The sequence below is a fragment of the Syngnathus floridae genome, chromosome 9, assembly GCF_059516105.1.
Source record: "Syngnathus floridae isolate MCC-2025c chromosome 9, RoL_Sflo_1.0, whole genome shotgun sequence".
Taxonomy (NCBI): Eukaryota; Metazoa; Chordata; class Actinopteri; order Syngnathiformes; family Syngnathidae; genus Syngnathus; species Syngnathus floridae.
In genome coordinates this window covers 231,630-249,867 of record NC_142421.1, presented here as the reverse complement: position 1 = coordinate 249,867, position 18,238 = coordinate 231,630, and the positions used below count along the sequence as shown (strand labels likewise).

Genomic DNA, 18,238 nt, shown 5'->3' with positions numbered 1-18,238 from the left:
GCCACTCAGAAATGTGGATTTCTATTCCCGGCGCAATGCTACCTTGCCACATTCAATATGGCAGCCACGTTGACTTTATTTTGACCGCTAAACGAGTCATCGGTGTATGAAGCTAGCACTAAATGAAACGGCTAGTCGCTAAAAATAATGGACATTCGAAGACAATATACTTCGGTTCTTTGGGTAAGAAACTCGACCACATTTTCTCGGTTTCTGCCGGTTTTTAGTTTGGTGACTTGGCTAAACAAACTTCATTCATTGCTTGTCTTACACTCGTCGAACTAGATTTTCGTCAATCAGCGTTTTTGTTTCAATTGCAGGGCTATGTAGATTTTTCACAACTATTATACGCCGATCCAAATCGCTGCAGAGTCTGAGTCTAAATGTTGGATTCCTCATGTGGAAGTTTTTTTTTTTTTTTAATGTTGCGACAGTGAAGTTGTTTCGAGTTTTGCGCATCTTTTGGTTCGAGTTTATATTAGTTTCCACTTTGTCTCCTGAGCAAATGCTAATGTTTTTCGAAATGTATTTAGTGTGCCTGTTGCGAGATTCCTTGCACCGTACCAAAGCTGATTAATGCCTCAACCAAAAAAAAAAAAAAAAACCCCACAACGGCATTGTTGTATGATTCCGTTAGTTCACTTCCCTTCCCTTTATGTATAATTCATTACCACCGGCCGGCAGTGTATGAGAAAATGTTATGTGCTTAATGGTGGCAGGAAAGACTACATGATTGCATCTTTGTGTCTAATACCAGTCATCTATAATTGTGCTACTCATAAAAACGAAATGATGCCCATTTTGTTTGATGATAGACCCTTGTGAGGATAAAGCGGATCAGAAAATGGATGGATTTAATGATGGTGAAAAGATCATTTAAAAAACAAAAAAATATATATACATACATATATATGTATATATCCATGTCTTTAACAGGAACTTCATTGATGCCATTTTATCCAATGGACATTACTGAATGCAGCCGGTCATGGAAGTTGCGCGCTCCAGATACACACGGCATGAGATTGACTGCAGTGAAGAGTGCGAGCGACGAAAGAGCAACAGAATGGGAAAAAGAACAGCCCCAGAAAAGTGTTACCATGGCGCCTTCTTCCTGGTATCTGACTGACCGGCAATATGTGATGAGAAAGCCTCAGTTCTCGATCGAACGCTCGTCTATTTTGAAGAAGACGCAGCAGCAGCAGCAGCAGCAACATCAAAACGGGGCAAGTAGAGTGTTTTTGTAGTCCAACATTGATTTTCAGTTGCATTGACAGCAGCAGCAGCAACATCAACACGGGGCAAGTCGAGTACTTTTGTAGTACAACATTGATTTTCAGTTGCATTGACACGACCCATTTAGTTGCTAGCCTTGTCTCATCAGATTACATTTGTGAGCCCCACATCTTTTTTCCCTTACTCAAATGCTGTAATAGACATTTTTGGTATTTCACAGGAGCTGCACGTCAATTCCAGAGGGAACCAAGGTCAGCATTCCGCCCGGATGAATGATCTGACCGGGTTAGGAGAAAACCTCAATTCAGCGAGCGGCAGCTTCAGTCCCACTGACGATGTTGCCTCTCATTCAGCTTCTAAAGACGTTTGCGGCTCACTACTGGGTATCCCAGATGTCAGCAGTAGGTTACACGAAGAAGAAGAAGAAGAAGAAGAAACTTTAGTCGGATCCACTTTGACCAGAAGTGAACGGCTCCGGTGTGGCCTCATTGCAGAGTTCCCGCAGAAATGCCCTCCACAACTAACATCCACTGCTCTGTCCCCTACCTCGAGCCCCAGCCCGCCATTTTCTTTGGCTCAAACCGAGCTGAAAAAACAAAAGACCTGCTCCTTAGCCGAGGAGCCGAGAAGACGATCCATGACATATCACCAAGCAAACTATTGGGACTGTGCAATCCCCAAGTCTTTGCCCAAATTCACCAATAGGCACTCTGCATCTTGGGATCCAAACAAGGAGTACCAAGCTTTGCTCGACTACACTTACCCCCTCAAGCCTGAGCAGCCGGACGCAACGTGGGACAGCAGCACTGGGTTCCAGGGTGACTCTCAAGACCTCTACCTCCAGGATTCTGGTATCCAACTCAATAGCCCTGGTAGCACCGTGCTGTCCGTGTCGGATTTCAACCTGAGCACCAGCGTTGGGCCAAAAAAAGCCTGGGACACCTTGGATGGGGAAATCGATTTTTCTGCAGAGTTGTTTTTGGATCGGTTCGACTTGGTTATGGACCGAGATCTGGTCAACTGTCACCCGGGTAGAAGTCAGCGCCATGCTCCACCGTACGCGCAATCCTCCTGCGTCGTCCCAAGTGTTCTTCCTCAGTCCCAGTCTGTAGTCGGGGATGTTGACAAGGAGTTCTGGTCCCTGCCTGATCACCTGGAAGAGGTGCAACTCCTCGCTCGACAGGTGAGTGTTGTGGAACTTGCGTTTCCTTTCCAAAGTTGCAGCGTGGGCCCACTTTCACCAAGCGAATCTGGAACCAGTTGTCAAAATGTGTGAAAGTTGTTCAAGCAATAAACGAAACGAAACGAAAGCAATCCATTGTTTTTGTTTCTACTGCACGCGACTGTTGCGGGAGCCAACCGGAGCATTTTGCTTCCAAAATGCTGCATACGTTCACAATAAGGACATTTATTTGCAAACGCTCATGTTTCCGCTTTCCTTGCGCTTGGAAGACCTTGAAGTCAGCTGGTTGATGCTTTCTTTGGGATACCGTTTTCTTCACGCTGAAAGGCAAGCCGGTTGAAATATCAATGAATCAGATCGGAGAAAGCAAAGTACGGCCCGGCCGGGTCCCTCCCCATATCCCGATATCTGGCACGGGGGTTGAAAACGACGTACGACCGGAGCTCTTTTCTCCCGTTGAAGGTAAAGGAGGTGACAGCCAGGCTGAAGCGTATGGGCCCTGCCTCCAATCTCCTGACTCTATCGCCGCCGGAGAAACGAGTGTCTCAAGAGGCTGGGCAGCAAGGTGAACAGAATCACAATCAGCTTGATTGGCCACGTTTGTGCATGCCAAACAAGGAATTTGACTCCAGTTGATCTCAGCCTCTGTGCAACATTTAAGGTGACTCACAACATTCAGGTGACTAACAACATGGAATGCGACCATATCAGCGACCGATGTGATTTGGAGCCATTCTATTGCCGTTGCCCAGGTTGAGTGTTGTTTCTTGTTCATCATCAGCTGATCATCCCAACTCTGAAGCAGCAAGCAGTTTGTTGATGGAGTCTGTTGGCTCAGGACTGACTCAAGACAGTCTCGAGGAGGTGGGGACCTTGGTGGAGCCACTTTGTGGCGTCCACCTGAGAGACACTCTCAAGGAGGAACAGGACCAAAGTTGCTCCTCTCTGATGCAACATATACGCGTAAGTATACTAAAACGAGAGACGCTGCTTGGAGTGGCCTGGTTCTGGATGCTTCCAGTGTTGACATTTTTCTTCTGATCCTCTGCCTAGTTTGCTCCTGTGCCTTGTTGGAATTTTCATGTTCCTTGACATTAGCGCGCGGGCGTGCCTTTTGTTCCAGAGGTTTTGTTCACTCTTGGAGCAATACATTCACTGGCTCTACGAGGTTTCCGAAAAGACAGACGTGTGGGCTCGACCCATTGACAACATGAAGAGGTCACTTGCTGAATATCAGGTATCATCCACAATTTCAGAGGTTCAAAAGCCAAAGCTTTGCCCCGTTTGACGCTACGACTTGTCGTTTTGCTCTCCGAAATTTCAGCAAGAGTTGAGTTGTCATCAACATCTGACCTCTCATGTTCTGCAAACCGGTGAGCTTCTTCTAGGCTTAATGGACAACACGTCTCCACGTAAGGTTCCTCATTGGCGTGGTTGACAACACCCCACTGGGGAGAAAAGATTCAGCTTTTGTTTCCATCATTTCAGTGTTAAGGAGCACGCTGCTGTTAGTTGAGAGGCAGTCAAGAGTCATGGAAGATCGCACCCAACGCTTGATGTCCTTGGCTGAGCGCTGAGCCAAAAGACTGGGCGGGCTAAGGAGACAGCGCAGCGCGCTCTCTCTCTGCACGAGCTGACATTCAAGCCTTTGGTTCGTTAATACTGCTATGTTGACGGCTATCGTTGCGAATAAGCTGGGCAAGCCTATTTCTGAGCTGGGACGTTCACAGTTGTGCTGAAGCCAGTTACTGTGCTGCACGTGCCTTTTACCAAACCGTGTCGTCCGTACGGTCGCTCGTCTCTTGTTGCATTGCGGTCCGGTACACAATCTGAAAGCTTTTTAAGACCTCCCCAGTACTTTTCCCCTCTATCAACCGCTTTCTTATTCCCTTAATAACCATTCTCACATTGTTCTGTGCGTGCATTGTACCTTTACACGAAATAAAAGAACAAACACTTGATATTGTCACGCGTCCCGACTCCTTCTGCACCGGTTGGTTGGTTGGTTGGTTAGTCGTGCGCATAGCCGGCCGGTCCGGTGTGCTGCCTGCCGCCTCCTTCGCTTGAACTCAGTCACATTGCTTAGAGGACCACCCCAACAAAAAGTTCTAAACATTTATTAACACACACACACTAAACGATCTATTAAAGCCGACCGACCACACTATTCGTGGTGGGCAGAGCCCCCCGGGGGACGGACGCAAACCTTGGCATAAAATTGCCGTCCATTCCATTCAAATGTATGGATGAAACAACAAAAATGTACAAACAAAATGCAAATACATCACCAAAACGGATTATAAAATATTTGGGGGGAAAAATGAAAAGAATCTGTGAATCTGAAAACATGTATGCGGGGTTGACTACATTGCAAAGTTTTGCAGCAGTAGGGAGGCCTAATGGAAATCATTCTTCCAAAATGAATCATTTTTGAAGCACTTCAAAGGACGAACGGATGTAACTAAAAATAACGAATGTAACTCAAAAGCAATAAGAAAACATGGCTATCTGTATCCGTTGAAAGGAAGGATCTGGTTAGGTTTGCTCCATTTGCCAACTGTGAGGGGTGAGACATTAATTGTTATTTTTTCTTCGTTCACTATAATACGTTATATTACATGAAATGAAGTCATATTCACGTTTTCTCTATCACATAAGCACGTTATTGTCATACGCATTTCCTGTATCGTAAATACAATAGTATTGATGTTGTTCAAAGAACCCCGGTTTATTAAACAGTGGATTTGTCTTCATTTGGCGCGAAAGGAACGCAAAAGCACCGCCCTTTCCACACTACGGCATGCGTGGACTCGTCTAACTTAGTATCGGAAATGACATTTTATTTTTCAATGTAAAAGTATAGATAATGACAGACATCTAATATGCGGTGACGTTAGCGCGTCCTATTTTATGTTGAAAATCTCAAACGAAGTTTTCCGTCCTTTTCTTGATGTCTATCTGCTTGATGAACAACGTTGAAATTCGGCTTTACGAAAGCGCTTGGTAATGCTTGGTTAAATCAAATTGAACTGATAAATCCGTTTACTTTGGAAGTAACCAGCAGTTTGTATCCGCTGCAAATATCTGTGTTCCTGCACTTACATCCAGTTGTGACCAAAGAGTAGCTTCTCGGTACGAACGGAACGCTACTAACTAGTTGCAATTGTCGAACGTTTTCTATGTAGTTGACTTATGAGTTTAAATATTTGCTTTGTTTCCAGATAAAGCGTTGTCCCTTCCCTTGGAAACCATGAGCTGGTAAGATGCATGGATTTGTGCTTAAATTCGTTAAAAGTGTTGTCTTTTTTGCTCGCACACCACGTGTTCACGTAGACTTGCCCAAAAGATTGCAATTCCCAATTCCCGGCGCAACCATTCCGACACAGCACTTTGTATTCTGTGCGATCTTTCGCCCCGGCTGCCTGGTGGTGACGCGCCAATGATGCCATGGCGTCTGACGAGTGGGAATATAATGTGCTGTGATGTATTGCCCTTACTACGTCTTAGTTGCTTTTATTTAAAAAAAAAAAAAATCCCTCCCACGCATTGCACCCATTATCAGTTTTATAATAACCATAGTGAGTTGTCCAATGATTATGTCAAAAACGTTCTATGTGTAAATACAGTGACAGTCTATGTTTTAGTCAAACCCCAGTAAAAACATTTTGCTCACTCTGTTTCATTTGTTTTCTCTCTCTCTCTCTCTCTCTCTCTCTCTCCCTCTCTCTCTCCCCCTGCCCCCCCCCCCCCCTCCCTTACCCCTTCATCCTATCTCTGTCTCTCTCTCTTCATGGACAGCATTAAACAAGAACCTGGAAGTGTTTCCCCTCAGTGCCCGAAACCTGATGAGTCTGAGGAGCCACTGGGAACAGCAATGGAGACTGGAACTGAAATTGGTCAGTAACAGGAAGTACATTGGCCTGATCAGGGAGCAGAAGATGCCCCAAAAGTACTATTGCTGGTAGATAGATAGACAGACAGACAGACAGACAGATAGTCCATTTTGATCATGTCTCTAACATTTGACAGTGTAGAGTCGCGTCAGACGCAAACGCATCGTTACATACTGATACGAGATAGACATGGCACGATGTGTTGCATGGAATAATTGTCTCACTCTCTGATATTCACATCAGATTTTTGTTTGTCCAAGATAACAGTGTGAAAACTGCGAATATACCATCTGAACCAATTGTCACCAAAGAAATGGAGGAAGAGGAGAAACTTCTGAGGGAAGAAGGTGAAAAGAAAGAGAGTGAAATGATGAACAAGGTGTGTTCCAACAAATCACTCGAGTTAATTTCATTGCACTGCACCGCTCTCATGAAAGTGCACCTTTTTAGTTGATTTTCACATTTTTTGTCAAGTTGTGCATAGACCTCTTGAAAGTTAGTAAACATGTGATGTCATTCCATTCCATGTTACTTGACTCGTATTTAGCAAGCCCTGTCTATGCCCAAGTCACTCACTGAATGGGCAATTTCACAGGCCTGCCCAGCGTGCAATAGCCAGGCCCTTTCCCATAGAACAACTTGACTTTTGTGTTGCCGAGTCAACGACAGGGACTTGGGAAGAGGAAATAGCAGGCGCGGGCCATGATCAATTCCAACATTTTCTGATTTCATGCTACAGCTGACCTGATACGTAGAGTGAGCGGCATGTTTTTTTGTCGGGGATGGTCCGTCCGCTTTAACAAATCAACTGTTTGTGCCTTCATATGAAACCGAAAGGCTCGGCAGTCTTTGGAGAGAGACAGTCACGAAATGCGCTTCAAAAGACTGCAACATTTGCTCCAGAAGAGCAACATCTACTCTAAATTTCTGCTGACGAAAATGGAGCAACAACAGAATGAGGTACTACGTTACGTAGGAATGAATGAATGAATGAATGAATGAATGTGCTGAGGCAGCAGTCGTCATAATAGGAACAAATATTGTGATTAGTGCTCAGAATGGTTGCTCCTTACGAATTGTTTGTTGCTTTGTCTTTTCTTCATACCAGGAGAAAACCAGGAAGGAAAAGATGGAAAAGAAAGTGAGTCCGTTTTGTGCGCATGTGTATCATGTTTTGACAGACATGAATGAATGAACGAACCTGTTTGTGTTTTCTGCGCAGAATGTAAACGGCACTGAGCCCGGAAAAGGTAATGGTTTATTTTCAACGGAGAAAGCAGCATGAATGTCATTTGCTGCTCTTCAAATTGTGATTCTTTTTCGACTGTTCATTCCAAACTAGATCAAAAGAAGAGACGAAGGGCGGCTGACTACAAAATTGCTGATGTCATGTCTAAAAAAGTAGGACTCTTCCTTTTTTCTTCTTCTTTTTTTCTTTGAAACCCCATTATATGATCTTTTTCTTGCAGGAAATCATGTCACAGGCAAAGAGGGTTAAAGTGGAGGAAGCGGTAATATGCGTTGCCATTTTTTTATGTCTTTTTTTTGACATTGGACCTCAAAGTCTGTTTGGTTAAGAGCACTGTATGACTGAATGAACGTTCCACTTTGATGTTAGGAAGCAGCCCCTGCCCACAAGAAGCTGGACGCCAGCGATCTGGAGAACATGAGCGATAGCAACCAAGACATCAAGAATCGTTTGGCGGAGACGGTGCGAGATAATGCCAAACATCTCCTGGACCCTGACAGGACGGTAAAAGGAGAGCCGGTGCCTGCTCAACAGCCGCAGCTCTTCACCGGCGGGGTCATGAGGTGGTACCAGATCGAGGGCATCGAGTGGCTTCGGGTGAGTCGTCGTTTCAGCCTGATTGGGAAAGTCGCGCTGGCCCGAGAAGCAAAGCTCCTCTTTGCTTTCGAAAGGCCGTTTGAATCATCTGTACGACACTTGAATCCGATTTGCGTAATCCCACCGCGATTGAGCTTTTGGCCGATCTTTCTTCCACCCAAACAAGTGACCGACCGACCGACCGACCGGCCTTGTGTTTTGGTCTCAGATGTTGTGGGAGAACGGCATCAATGGGATCCTTGCCGACGAGATGGGGCTGGGAAAGACAATCCAGTGTATTGCACACATCGCCATGATGATTGAAAAGAAAGTCTTTGGGCCATTCTTGGTGGTTGCGCCACTCTCCACTCTGCCCAACTGGATCAATGAGTTCAAGCGCTTCACGCCAGAGGTAAGAGGGAGGGGGTGGGCTAACACCGTCCGGTCGAAGAAATGGAACGTTTGGAACGCGTCAACTCCCTCCAAAGGTTGCAATCAATCCAATCGGCGGTCTGAAAAGCAGCAAATCTCAAATTTGCTTTCTTATTCCAGCGCGGAAATACTGTAACAGTTGTCATTTGTGTAGGTGTCGGTCCTGCTTTATCATGGCCCCCAATCAGAGAGGGGCAAGCTGCTGAAGCACATGCGCAAACCCCAGGGCCCTCTCAGTATGTATCCTGTCGTCATTACCTCCTTTGAGATTGCCATGATTGACCGAAAGTACCTTCAGGTATCCTCTCCGTTCGATTTCAACACGGAATACAGGTTTTAAAAGGAAATGGCAGGATTGCAATTGTTTTAGTGTACAAACAAACAAACGAACGAACGAACGGAGCCCTCCCTCGCTGCTGACCAAGTTCATATCTGCTCCCACTCTAGCGATGTCAGTGGAAGTACCTGATTGTCGATGAAGGCCACAGAATCAAAAACCTCAATTGTCGACTAGTGCAGGAGTTGAAGATGCTTCCCACCGACAACAAGCTGCTGCTTACCGGGACTCCACTCCAGAACAACTTGGCTGAGCTCTGGTCCCTTCTCAATTTTCTCTTGCCTGAGGTTTTTGATGACCTTAAGAGGTAAGGGCTCTTCCAGCCACATTTATTCCCACCCGCTCGGTCAGCAACATTTCCGTGTGCAAGTGTGAACCAACTTCATACCACAAAGTAAGTTGAGGACAATTTTCAAGCTGACATGGTCGTGCCGCAACACCACCAACAACAACTGTGTCAAAAGAGAGCCACGGACTGACCGACCGACCGACTGACTGTGCGTGCCGTGCCGTGCCGTGCCGTGCCCTCTTTGAATGTCCTTGGGTAGTCTGATTGAAGACAATCTGCACTAAGTCACTCTGACAACAGTAACGCCTGGCTTCTTTTCTAGCTTTGAGTCTTGGTTCGACATTGACACACTTGGCGAGGCTGAAAGTGTGGTGGCTGCTGAGCGCGAGCAGAACATCCTAAGCATGTTGCACCAGGTCAGCGGTCCCCAAACGCACGCCTGCACGCTGTACCGCATGTATTGCTGAGCCAATCGATGTGACTTTTCTCACTCAGATTCTGACTCCGTTCCTGCTGAGGAGACTTAAGACGGATGTCACGCTGGAGATTCCTCCAAAGAAAGAGATCATTGTTTACGCCCCTCTGACTGCCAAACAGGAAACCTTCTACACTGCTGTGGTGAACAAGACCATTGCAAAAATGCTTGGTCAGCACAAGGTATCTTGACAAACTTGAACGTGCGTTCAACACCATATGAAAAGTTGTAGCCAGCCATTCCGATCGGCCAACGATTATCATTTGATGTCTTCCATATGATTGGGACAAAATCTCCAGGCTCTCCACCGCCTCAAATCCAAAGCGTTACACCAGCTTCAATCTTAAAATGGACCGACTGCAATGCCGACACGCTTTCTAGTCTTGAACTGTCTTGCCTAGATTGGATGATGTCGTACCAAAAATGAATGGCGTCACTTCATTTCGGCCTTTGCCTTTGGAGAAGCGACTGCTACCTGTCCCGCTCTCTCCTTGCTTTCAGAGCGAAGGACCGGCGGCAGCTTTGACGCCGGACGGCAGACCAAAGCGACGCTGTCGAAAGCTGGTCGACTACAGTGAAGCAAAGGACGAGACGGGCTTCGAGAAATATCTGGAACAGCTTCAGCGGGAGCAGGAGCGGGAGCAGAGGTCAGAAAGCAACTGTTAGGAGTGAGCAAATCTCTAACAGCAACCTTCCAGACTCCGCTTGGCTCAATCAAATAAGCGCTTGTCCATCAAAGAAGTCGCTTCTGCTTTCAGCTCTTCTGCTGCCGTGCTAGACATCCAATGCCCTCTGGATGCTCAGGTCAACTTAAAGATGCAGAATATCCTCATGCTGCTGAAACGATGCTGTAACCATCCTTACCTGGTAGAATACCCCCTGGATCCAGCCACTCAACAGTTCAAGGTAGAATATGGAGATTCATTCCACTTATTGCGGCCATTTTGGGGACGGTCATCCCTGCGAGAAATGGGGGGGGGCAGGGGCAACACTCTCATTTCTGCGCTGTGCCGTTTTTCACGCAGATTGACGAGGAGCTGGTTCAGTCTTCTGGGAAATTTCTCATCCTTGACCGACTTCTGCCCGCGCTCAAGAAAAGAGGACATAAGGTAAAACACCAGCCACCACGCTTTACTGCAAAGTCGTCTGCCGTGGTAAATGGACCACGTTTCAACAGCGGCTCACTGCGGTACACTTGACTGTCTGTGGTTCAGGTGCTAGTCTTCAGTCAGATGACTTCCATCTTGGACATTCTAATGGATTATTGCTATCTACGTGGCTTCCAGTACAGCAGATTGGATGGCAGCATGTCCTACGCCGATAGGGAGGACAATGTGAGTTGAAATAAGACACACGGCTTGCTTGAGGCTTGTTGATGTCCCTGCTCCTCTTTTGTTCCCAGATGGCCAAATTCTCCAAAGACCCCGAGGTTTTCATTTTCCTGCTCAGCACCAGAGCTGGTGGGCTTGGGATCAACCTGACGGCTGCTGACACTGTTGTGATTTTTGACAGTGACTGGGTAGGTCCCCGAGAGGAACGTACATTTTCGAAGCATTGGTACGATGCCAATGGCGTCTATTACGAACGGCAATCTCCCGATCTAATCGCACGCGCGACACGCGTGGCTCGTCAGTCTGCATTTTCAAATGTTTATTTGTTCAGAACCCCCAGGCAGACCTCCAGGCTCAGGACCGCTGTCATCGCATTGGGCAAACCAAACCAGTGGTGGTGTATCGTCTGGTCACAGCGAACACCGTCGACCAAAAGATTCTGGAGAGAGCCTCGGCGAAGCGGAAGCTGGAACAGATGGTCATCCACAAGAGTTAGTCCTTTTGTAGTAGCTGAGCAAGAGTTAGTCCATTTGTAGTCGCTGAGCTTCAACCGTGGAAATCTGAGAGTGCTGCCATTGTGCTAAAGAAGCGTGTTAAGCCAAGCATTTAGTGTGGCTGGCGCTTTTCAAGAGCTGCAGAATCATGTCATCTCACATGACCTAGAAATGGCAAAAGAGTGGTGGAAGAAAAAAAACCCCAACAATTTGATTCATTTCCTATTTTGTTTATTTACAGTTTAGAGTGGTGGGGAAAAACCCCCCAACAATTTGATTCATTTCCTATTTTGTTGATTTCCATTTTGTGATCTGATTGTAGCGATCGTTTTTTCATGATTTATACGTACATTTTCTCGACTATTTATTTCCGTATCTCTTTTGAACGCAGATAAATTCAAAGGTGGCAGGGCAGAGTTGAACCAAACTAAAAGCTGCATTGATCTGGATGAGCTGAGGGAGCTGCTCCAAGCCAGAAACACTGAGAAGTAAGTGGCAATATTCTTCGACGCGAACTTTAGTTGTTCTCGACCGACTTTCACTTTGGCTGTCCCTTTTGCCTTTTCCAGGGAAGTGAAATCATCGAGCGGGCAGGTGATCAGCGATAAAGACCTGGAGTCTTTATTGGACCGTAGTGACTTGCTGGGTGGGTACTCGAGGATTTATTTGAAAAGAAATGATTTTGTCAGTCAAGATTCTATTCCATTTTGGTAAGAAAAAAAACAAGCAAATGAAATGAAGTATGCTTGTGTGTTACTTTGTGGAATTCCAGATAAAGACAAAAAGGCAATGAGGAAGGAGAAGGTTGGTGTCTTCAGAGTTATGGAGGCCACGGAATCATCAGACATGGCCCTGATTTAAAAAGAGCTGAAGAGTTGACTTTGATAACAAACATTCCCTCAGAAAACTGAAACTCTGCTCAGGTGACTGCTGTAAACTGGATGATGCTGGCTGGCCGGCCGGCCGGCTGGCTGGCCGGCCGGCCGGCAGGCTGGCTGGCTGCCGGCCCGCTGCAACAATTTGCTTGCTGTACCGTTTGTAGGCTCTTTTGGTTCATGTTGAGTGCTTTGATTGTACTTGCCTCACTTAAACTCCTGATGCTTTAGTTGTCTATGAAAGCAAGGAATATTCATTCATGCTCTGTAGTAGCAGTGACACGAATCACCTCTACAGACCACAACAGTCGTTCGTATTTGTGTGTATGGTCTGATGAGTAATTGATATTTCTTGGTTGTGTATTCCTGTTTTCATTTGGGTGCTGCCGTGTGACTTGTAATTGACATTAGTCGAAACAACTCCATGAAAGTAGTCACCCATAGTTCTGTAATGCGATTTTTAAGGTTCCAAACACTGTAGGCATTGTTCCCCTCGATCCCCCCAATAAAGTTGAATTTATTCCCGCCCCATCCACTAAATTGATGTTTTATTTTTATGGCTTCAATTCCGGCTCCGGGCACATGTGAGGCCTATTCTGACCCATCTGAAACGCCTTTATTTGTATTCACAGTACCACTGGCAGGTATGTAACGAGGAGGCTAGTTTGGGAGCAGCTTTCGTCCTTGCTATGAATGCAAAAGGCTCAGCTCAGCTCAGCTCAGCTCAGGGCGGGTGTGTGTTCAGAGGGCGCACAGCCGAGCGAGCCGCTGTCCCTCCCTGCGCAGCGAATGGAACCTTCTGATTTGCCTTTCGGTTCAGGAAATGAGCACACGTTGAGGGTTATCTGAAGTCGCCGGGCACACTTGTACCCCACTTGTACGTGGTCGCGGGCGGCGGCCGTTTGTTGTCCGAACTAGCCTTGGAATGATGGAGCGTCTGAAGTTAGTTTTGCAGTATTTCCAATCCAACTCTGAATCAATCTCCAACGGGATTTGTATGGTGCTGGCTTTGGTCAGCGTCAAGCTTTACACCAGCTTCGACTTCAACTGTCCGTGCCTTCCGCAATACAACAAACTGTACTCGTTGGGAGTGATGGTCTTTCCGCCGATAATCCTTTTCTTCCTGGGGGTTCTGGTCAATCGCCATACGGGTGTCATGATGGATGAATGGATGAGACCTCCTGGAAAACGCTCCAAAAACCTGGCTGTGGTCAAGTAAGTCCAGCAACGTGAAATATACATATACTGCACAACTTGAAGTGAACTAGCTGAAAGTGTGCGATTTGTCCTCTTGTGTACTCTCTCGCTCGCTCGCTCGCTCTCTCTCTCTCTCTCAGGTAGTTCTCCACGTTTCACGACTAACACAAATGACCGAATGTGAGGAAAAGGTGAACAGAGTGATTCATCTCTTTGTGCAGATATTTATTCTCAGCCATGGTCCAGCGGGCCCTCCTCGCGCCAATGGTGTGGATCCTCGTCACCCTCCTGGATGGGAAAATCTTCATTTGTGCCTTCAGCGCCAGTGTCGATCCTGAAATCTTCTCAGGTAATGCTCTGGACCCAAGCAGTAAATTGATCTTGCTTTCTGACGGATGCTGTGCGCCATGTTTTCAGGTATGCCCAACAGCACTGGACTGGATGTGATCCAAATAATGGCCAAAGTCCCCTGCAAGGAGGATGTCCTCTTCAGGAATAGCTCTTTCCACAAAGCAGTGGCTCGTTACGTTCGCTGCTATTCGCAAGTAATGGGCCGGCCGGCCGGCGTGAATCAATTGTGGGCACGGCACGCTGATTACTGCGTCGCCATTTTAGCAAGAAGCTTCTGGGTTGGCATCTCCACTCAGACCTTTGGCATGTTGCGTTTTGTTTGGTTACGTTTTTTGTTTTCGATTGCTAATTTCAAATGCATTCATCGCCACCATTATTACTAACGATGACTAATTTGTGTCAAGGCAGTCGGCTGGTCCATGCTCCTTTTCCTGATCGTACTGGGAGCGCTAGGACGGGTCCTCAAGCCTTGTTTCGAAGACCATGCCGCCTTCCTGCAAACACGCTACTGGAGCAACTACCTCGATGTGGAGCAGAAGCTCTTTGACGAGACCTGCGTCCACCACGCTCGAGACTTTGCTCGGACATGCATCGCGCGCTTCTTTGAAAACATGAGGGAGGACGTCCAATTGTGCCCCTCACGTCATAAAGTCATAAAAGACTTCACAGAGGACTGGGAAGAGGAAGAGGAGGAGAAGAGACTTCGTGGCATAAGAAAGCAAGAGCAAGTGGACCACTTGCTGAAAAAATGGTACTTTAGTAAGCCTGAATTGGATGTAAGCAGAGCTGCCAGCATGTGCGCTACCTGCAAGGAAGAAAGAAAGAAGAACTCTACTATTGTCATGTCTTCTTGTGGCTGAATGGTACCTCCTTCAAATTGTCCACCGTCAATTCATTATATTTGGCTCATCGTAAGAAAGTGTGATTTCATTCGATTTGATTCGAGGCGCAAGTCGTACGACGCAAAGGCTTTGAATAGGTGATGGTACGTTTTGCATCGGTTGGAAATCCACCCACATGTTCTCATGGAAACATGCAAAGAGACATCATTATCTGAAGCGCTTCTCCTCACCAGGGTTGCGGGCGTGCTGACTTGGGGCGCGAGGCAGGGGACACCCTCAACTGGTGGCCAGCCAATCCCCGGCCGGGCACCAATAGCATAGGGACGGACAACCGTTTGAAGCGCTGAATCAGCCGGCCGTGCGTGTCTTTGGAATGTGGGGGGGATAGCCGGAGAAAGCCCACGCGGGCACGGGGAGAACATGTCAACTCCACACAGGGGGGAGCCGTATTGAACCTGCAACCTCTGAACCGGTGCGCCACTGCTCTTCTTTATTGCAATTCAGTTGACAAATCCACACCCAGACGCGTGCAGGCACACCAACAGAGACACCCAAACATTTGAAAGGTTCAAAAGGTTCCAGTATTTATTTAGAGGGAGACATTTTCTCGTGAAAACCTAATGCCTCATTCCGTTTGAGGTCGGCCGCCGGGCGGTATGTTTGAAATATTCTACTCTCAAGGGGAAAGTCAACAGCCACAGCAGCTACGTATATTGTATTTGCGCAGCGCACAGAGAACCCGACCTAACACAGGCGTGTAAGGGGAGATGGCAGAGTGAACAAAGAGTTGGGCGTACCTCTTGAGCTGGGGAGGAGTGGGGTGGGGTGGGGCGGGGCGGCGCGGCGCGGCACGGCACAGCTGCTGACAGTTGCCAACCGCTTAAAAAGCCCACTAGCATCTCTCCAATGAATCGTTTGCCATTTTTACACGTTGAGGCTTCATTCTCAGGCCGCCAATATGCATGCAATATCATTAGCACAGTATGCGCGAGTGTAATATGTACGATGTGAACGGAGATGCGTATTGTGCTCCACTCCCCAAAAAGATTGACTCCACTTACAGTCTCACCCCTTGATAACTGTTGTTTTTCCCTCTAAGGCTACATCAGTTACCATATGTTGTCAAAGTTTTCCATGCTAATCACTAATATTTGACCTATTAGGTTACACAAATGCATTGGGCGAGCAAGCTTTTCCAGTTCCTGACTTGGCTGTGTTTGCACGTGTTTTCACTTGTAGTTTTTTTTTTCCCCTTCACTGGGGAGGAAACCAGAGGGCAGGGCCTTGCCGTGAGTCATCATCGGTGCCCGCAAAGCTCACACAAACTCAAAGTTGAGCTCAGAAGGAAGACTTCTCCTTGAGCTGGAAAAAGAGGCTTTTTTTCGACTCCATCTGCACAGAAGGCATCGCTAACTGGATTCTAAAAGTCCAGTCACATGTTTTGCCTGAGGATACTGGAAGGCTGTAAGTTAGCATGACTGACTTTTTGGACCGAGTCATACGGTTCGTGACATGTGTGCGTGCGATGTCAATGTTTGTACTCTTGAAAATGATCGATGATGTGATTTGAGAAGCAAATGTAAGACTTTTAATCTCTCCATCTTCTTTTCCTTTTTAGCTTGACAGCTTGCTTCAGTGATCTTACCCCAACATCCCAAACATGGCCGCTTATGCCCTCGTCACGCAGAATTTTAAATTTGCGTCGCTCTTCTTCAAGAGCAAAGATGTGATGATCTTTAACGGTCTGATTGCTCTGGGCACTGTGGCGAGCCAGACGGCGTACAACGTTTTTGCTTTCGATTGCCCGTGTTCCCCTGGGAGAAACTACTACTACGGCATAGCTGCCATCGGTGCGCCGGCTTTGGCGTTTTTCATCGTTGGAGTCATGTTGAACAAGAGAACTTGGGATCTAGTGTCAGAGTGCCGCCTCCGGAGGTTCAGGAAACTGTCCACAGCCGCGGCCTTCGCGGTACTGGGGAGTATTCTGGGTCGAGCCGCGGTGGCGCCTCTTACGTGGACCGTCCTATCCCTGCTGCAGGGTCTGGCGTACACGTGCGCCCTAAGCGAGTTTACCGACCCCAGCAGCGTCAAGGGCTTCCCGCCTGGTTATTATTCCGAGGACATGGCAAAGTTCCCTTGCAAGGAAAGCGTTCCGACCGAGCTGCAAGGCTTTTGGGCAGAAATTGACCGACGTCTGAAATATGAGTCACAGGTAGTGGAAAACAATCTTTCTTTGTCTGTAGCATGTTCTCACCACGAGTCATTTGAGAAGAAAAAAAAGAAATGTAGACATTTTGGATTGGTTCATGAATGAAAACATGGCACAAACTGAGTTTTGAGCAGCAAGAGGGCGTGGGGGGGCGCGGCGCGGTGCGGCGCGGCGCTCGCCGCAGACTAACGTACTCCAAGTCTAATCGTGCAAAAATAGCACACCCAACAATTGCCTGACTGAACGATTGTATGTTTTCAGCTGATTGGCTGGCTGGTGGTTGCCGGGACGTCTTTGATGGTTTTCTTAGTCATGTGCACGAGACATTGCTCATCGCCCCTCGGCTACCAGCAGGAAGAATACTGGAAGAAGTATCGCGCCAACGAAAAGACCCTCTTTCATCGCACGGCCGCCGTCCACGCCCAACTCATGGCTGCAAAGTATGTGGAGAGCTTCTTCGGTTTCGTGGCTCTGGAGAACGATGAGAAGGAACACGTGCAGGAACACCAGGCCGCGGCGAGTCCCATCTGCAGCAGCGAGTGGAACAGAGTGAGCGGTGTCTACCTTTACAGGGAGAAGAATGGACTACCTCTATACAGCAGACTTAACAAATGGGCCACATACAACGAGCAGAACGCCCGGGAGGAGGACTTTGATAAAGAAATGCAAGTCTTTGACAGTTTAATTGCCTAGCACAAGCAACATGGATTGGCCTGGCCTGGCCAATCCATGTTGCAGTGATGCGTTCAAACATTGACAAGTCCATATGAAATAACATGTCCCCATTAAAGTAGCAAATGTGGTTGTTTGGTTTTCTATCCGACGCACTCGTGATGTGCTTTGTGGGTTTGGGTCAGTCGGTCGGTCGGTCGGTCGGTCGGTCGGTCGGTCAGTCAGTCCCTTCAAACAATCCCTTCACTTTCATCACAAATGGTGACCGATACATCGAGTGCGCAAATTGTTGCCCATCAACTGCAATGATTTCATTTGCCAGTTGCAATTCTTGCATGACCTGGTGCAATATTTCATACATCACATTTGGTCGAACTTCATGGAGGGAAAAAAAAGGTCAAAACATGTTATTTCAACTTCAAAAGTAGCAGCGAATCCTAAAAATGCGACACTAACAACGTCCCCAACACCCGCAGAATAACACTAGCCTTTTATCACAAGTGTCACATGTCGTATGTCACAAGAATACGACATGATCATCAAAATCTTGTTTCAGCAGCGAGTCAGACCGGATGAGAGCTCTGCCACAATGGAAGA

The 18,238-nt window shown here is 47.2% G+C and overlaps 4 protein-coding genes across 10 annotated transcripts; all 4 read left to right on the top strand.

Moving 5' to 3' along the window:
* Window positions 1-22: 22 nt before the first annotated feature.
* cep68 (centrosomal protein 68) lies at window positions 23-4,380 on the top strand. 2 transcript variants are annotated; one of them, XM_088384056.1, is made up of 9 exons: window positions 23-183; window positions 937-1,210; window positions 1,289-1,301; window positions 1,457-2,419; window positions 2,882-2,984; window positions 3,201-3,382; window positions 3,543-3,656; window positions 3,744-3,831; window positions 3,908-4,380. In XM_088384056.1, the coding sequence occupies exons 1-9, from the start codon at window positions 123-125 to the stop codon at window positions 3,994-3,996; spliced, it is 1,887 nt and encodes a 628-aa protein (XP_088240182.1). In that variant the 5' UTR covers window positions 23-122; the 3' UTR covers window positions 3,997-4,380. The 2 variants fall into 2 exon arrangements, with proteins under 2 accessions (XP_088240182.1, XP_088240181.1); XM_088384055.1 differs by lacking the exon at window positions 1,289-1,301 and having other exon boundaries at window positions 937-1,226.
* Window positions 4,381-5,169: 789 nt separating this feature from the next.
* Window positions 5,170-12,910, top strand: hells (helicase, lymphoid specific). Of its 6 annotated transcripts, none has more exons than XR_015860183.1 (25): window positions 5,172-5,551; window positions 5,641-5,677; window positions 6,218-6,315; window positions 6,573-6,691; window positions 7,150-7,272; window positions 7,421-7,453; window positions 7,535-7,562; window positions 7,655-7,713; window positions 7,782-7,823; window positions 7,931-8,158; window positions 8,367-8,549; window positions 8,724-8,867; window positions 9,017-9,213; window positions 9,518-9,611; window positions 9,691-9,852; window positions 10,172-10,317; window positions 10,429-10,576; window positions 10,696-10,779; window positions 10,885-11,004; window positions 11,073-11,189; window positions 11,333-11,492; window positions 11,887-11,983; window positions 12,065-12,141; window positions 12,268-12,441; window positions 12,486-12,910. XR_015860183.1 is itself a non-coding variant. In XM_088384194.1 (24 exons), the coding sequence occupies exons 2-24, from the start codon at window positions 5,670-5,672 to the stop codon at window positions 12,286-12,288; spliced, it is 2,583 nt and encodes an 860-aa protein (XP_088240320.1). In that variant the 5' UTR covers window positions 5,170-5,551; window positions 5,641-5,669; the 3' UTR covers window positions 12,289-12,910. The 6 variants fall into 6 exon arrangements, 3 of the variants coding, with proteins under 3 accessions (XP_088240320.1, XP_088240321.1, XP_088240322.1); XR_015860181.1 differs by having other exon boundaries at window positions 12,268-12,445; XR_015860182.1 differs by having other exon boundaries at window positions 12,268-12,449.
* A 121-nt stretch (window positions 12,911-13,031) lies between these two features.
* Window positions 13,032-16,134, top strand: calhm3 (calcium homeostasis modulator 3). Its single transcript, XM_088384200.1, has 5 exons — window positions 13,032-13,585; window positions 13,789-13,916; window positions 13,985-14,112; window positions 14,323-14,781; window positions 16,000-16,134. Exons 1-4 carry the CDS (start codon window positions 13,296-13,298, stop codon window positions 14,776-14,778), a joined length of 1,002 nt encoding a protein of 333 aa, XP_088240326.1. The 5' UTR covers window positions 13,032-13,295; the 3' UTR covers window positions 14,779-14,781; window positions 16,000-16,134.
* On the top strand, window positions 16,076-17,771 carry LOC148392734 (calcium homeostasis modulator protein 2-like). The gene is made up of 3 exons (XM_088384197.1): window positions 16,076-16,224; window positions 16,379-16,972; window positions 17,231-17,771. The coding sequence occupies exons 2-3, from the start codon at window positions 16,421-16,423 to the stop codon at window positions 17,660-17,662; spliced, it is 984 nt and encodes a 327-aa protein (XP_088240323.1). The 5' UTR covers window positions 16,076-16,224; window positions 16,379-16,420; the 3' UTR covers window positions 17,663-17,771.
* The last annotated feature ends 467 nt before the right edge of the window (window positions 17,772-18,238 follow it).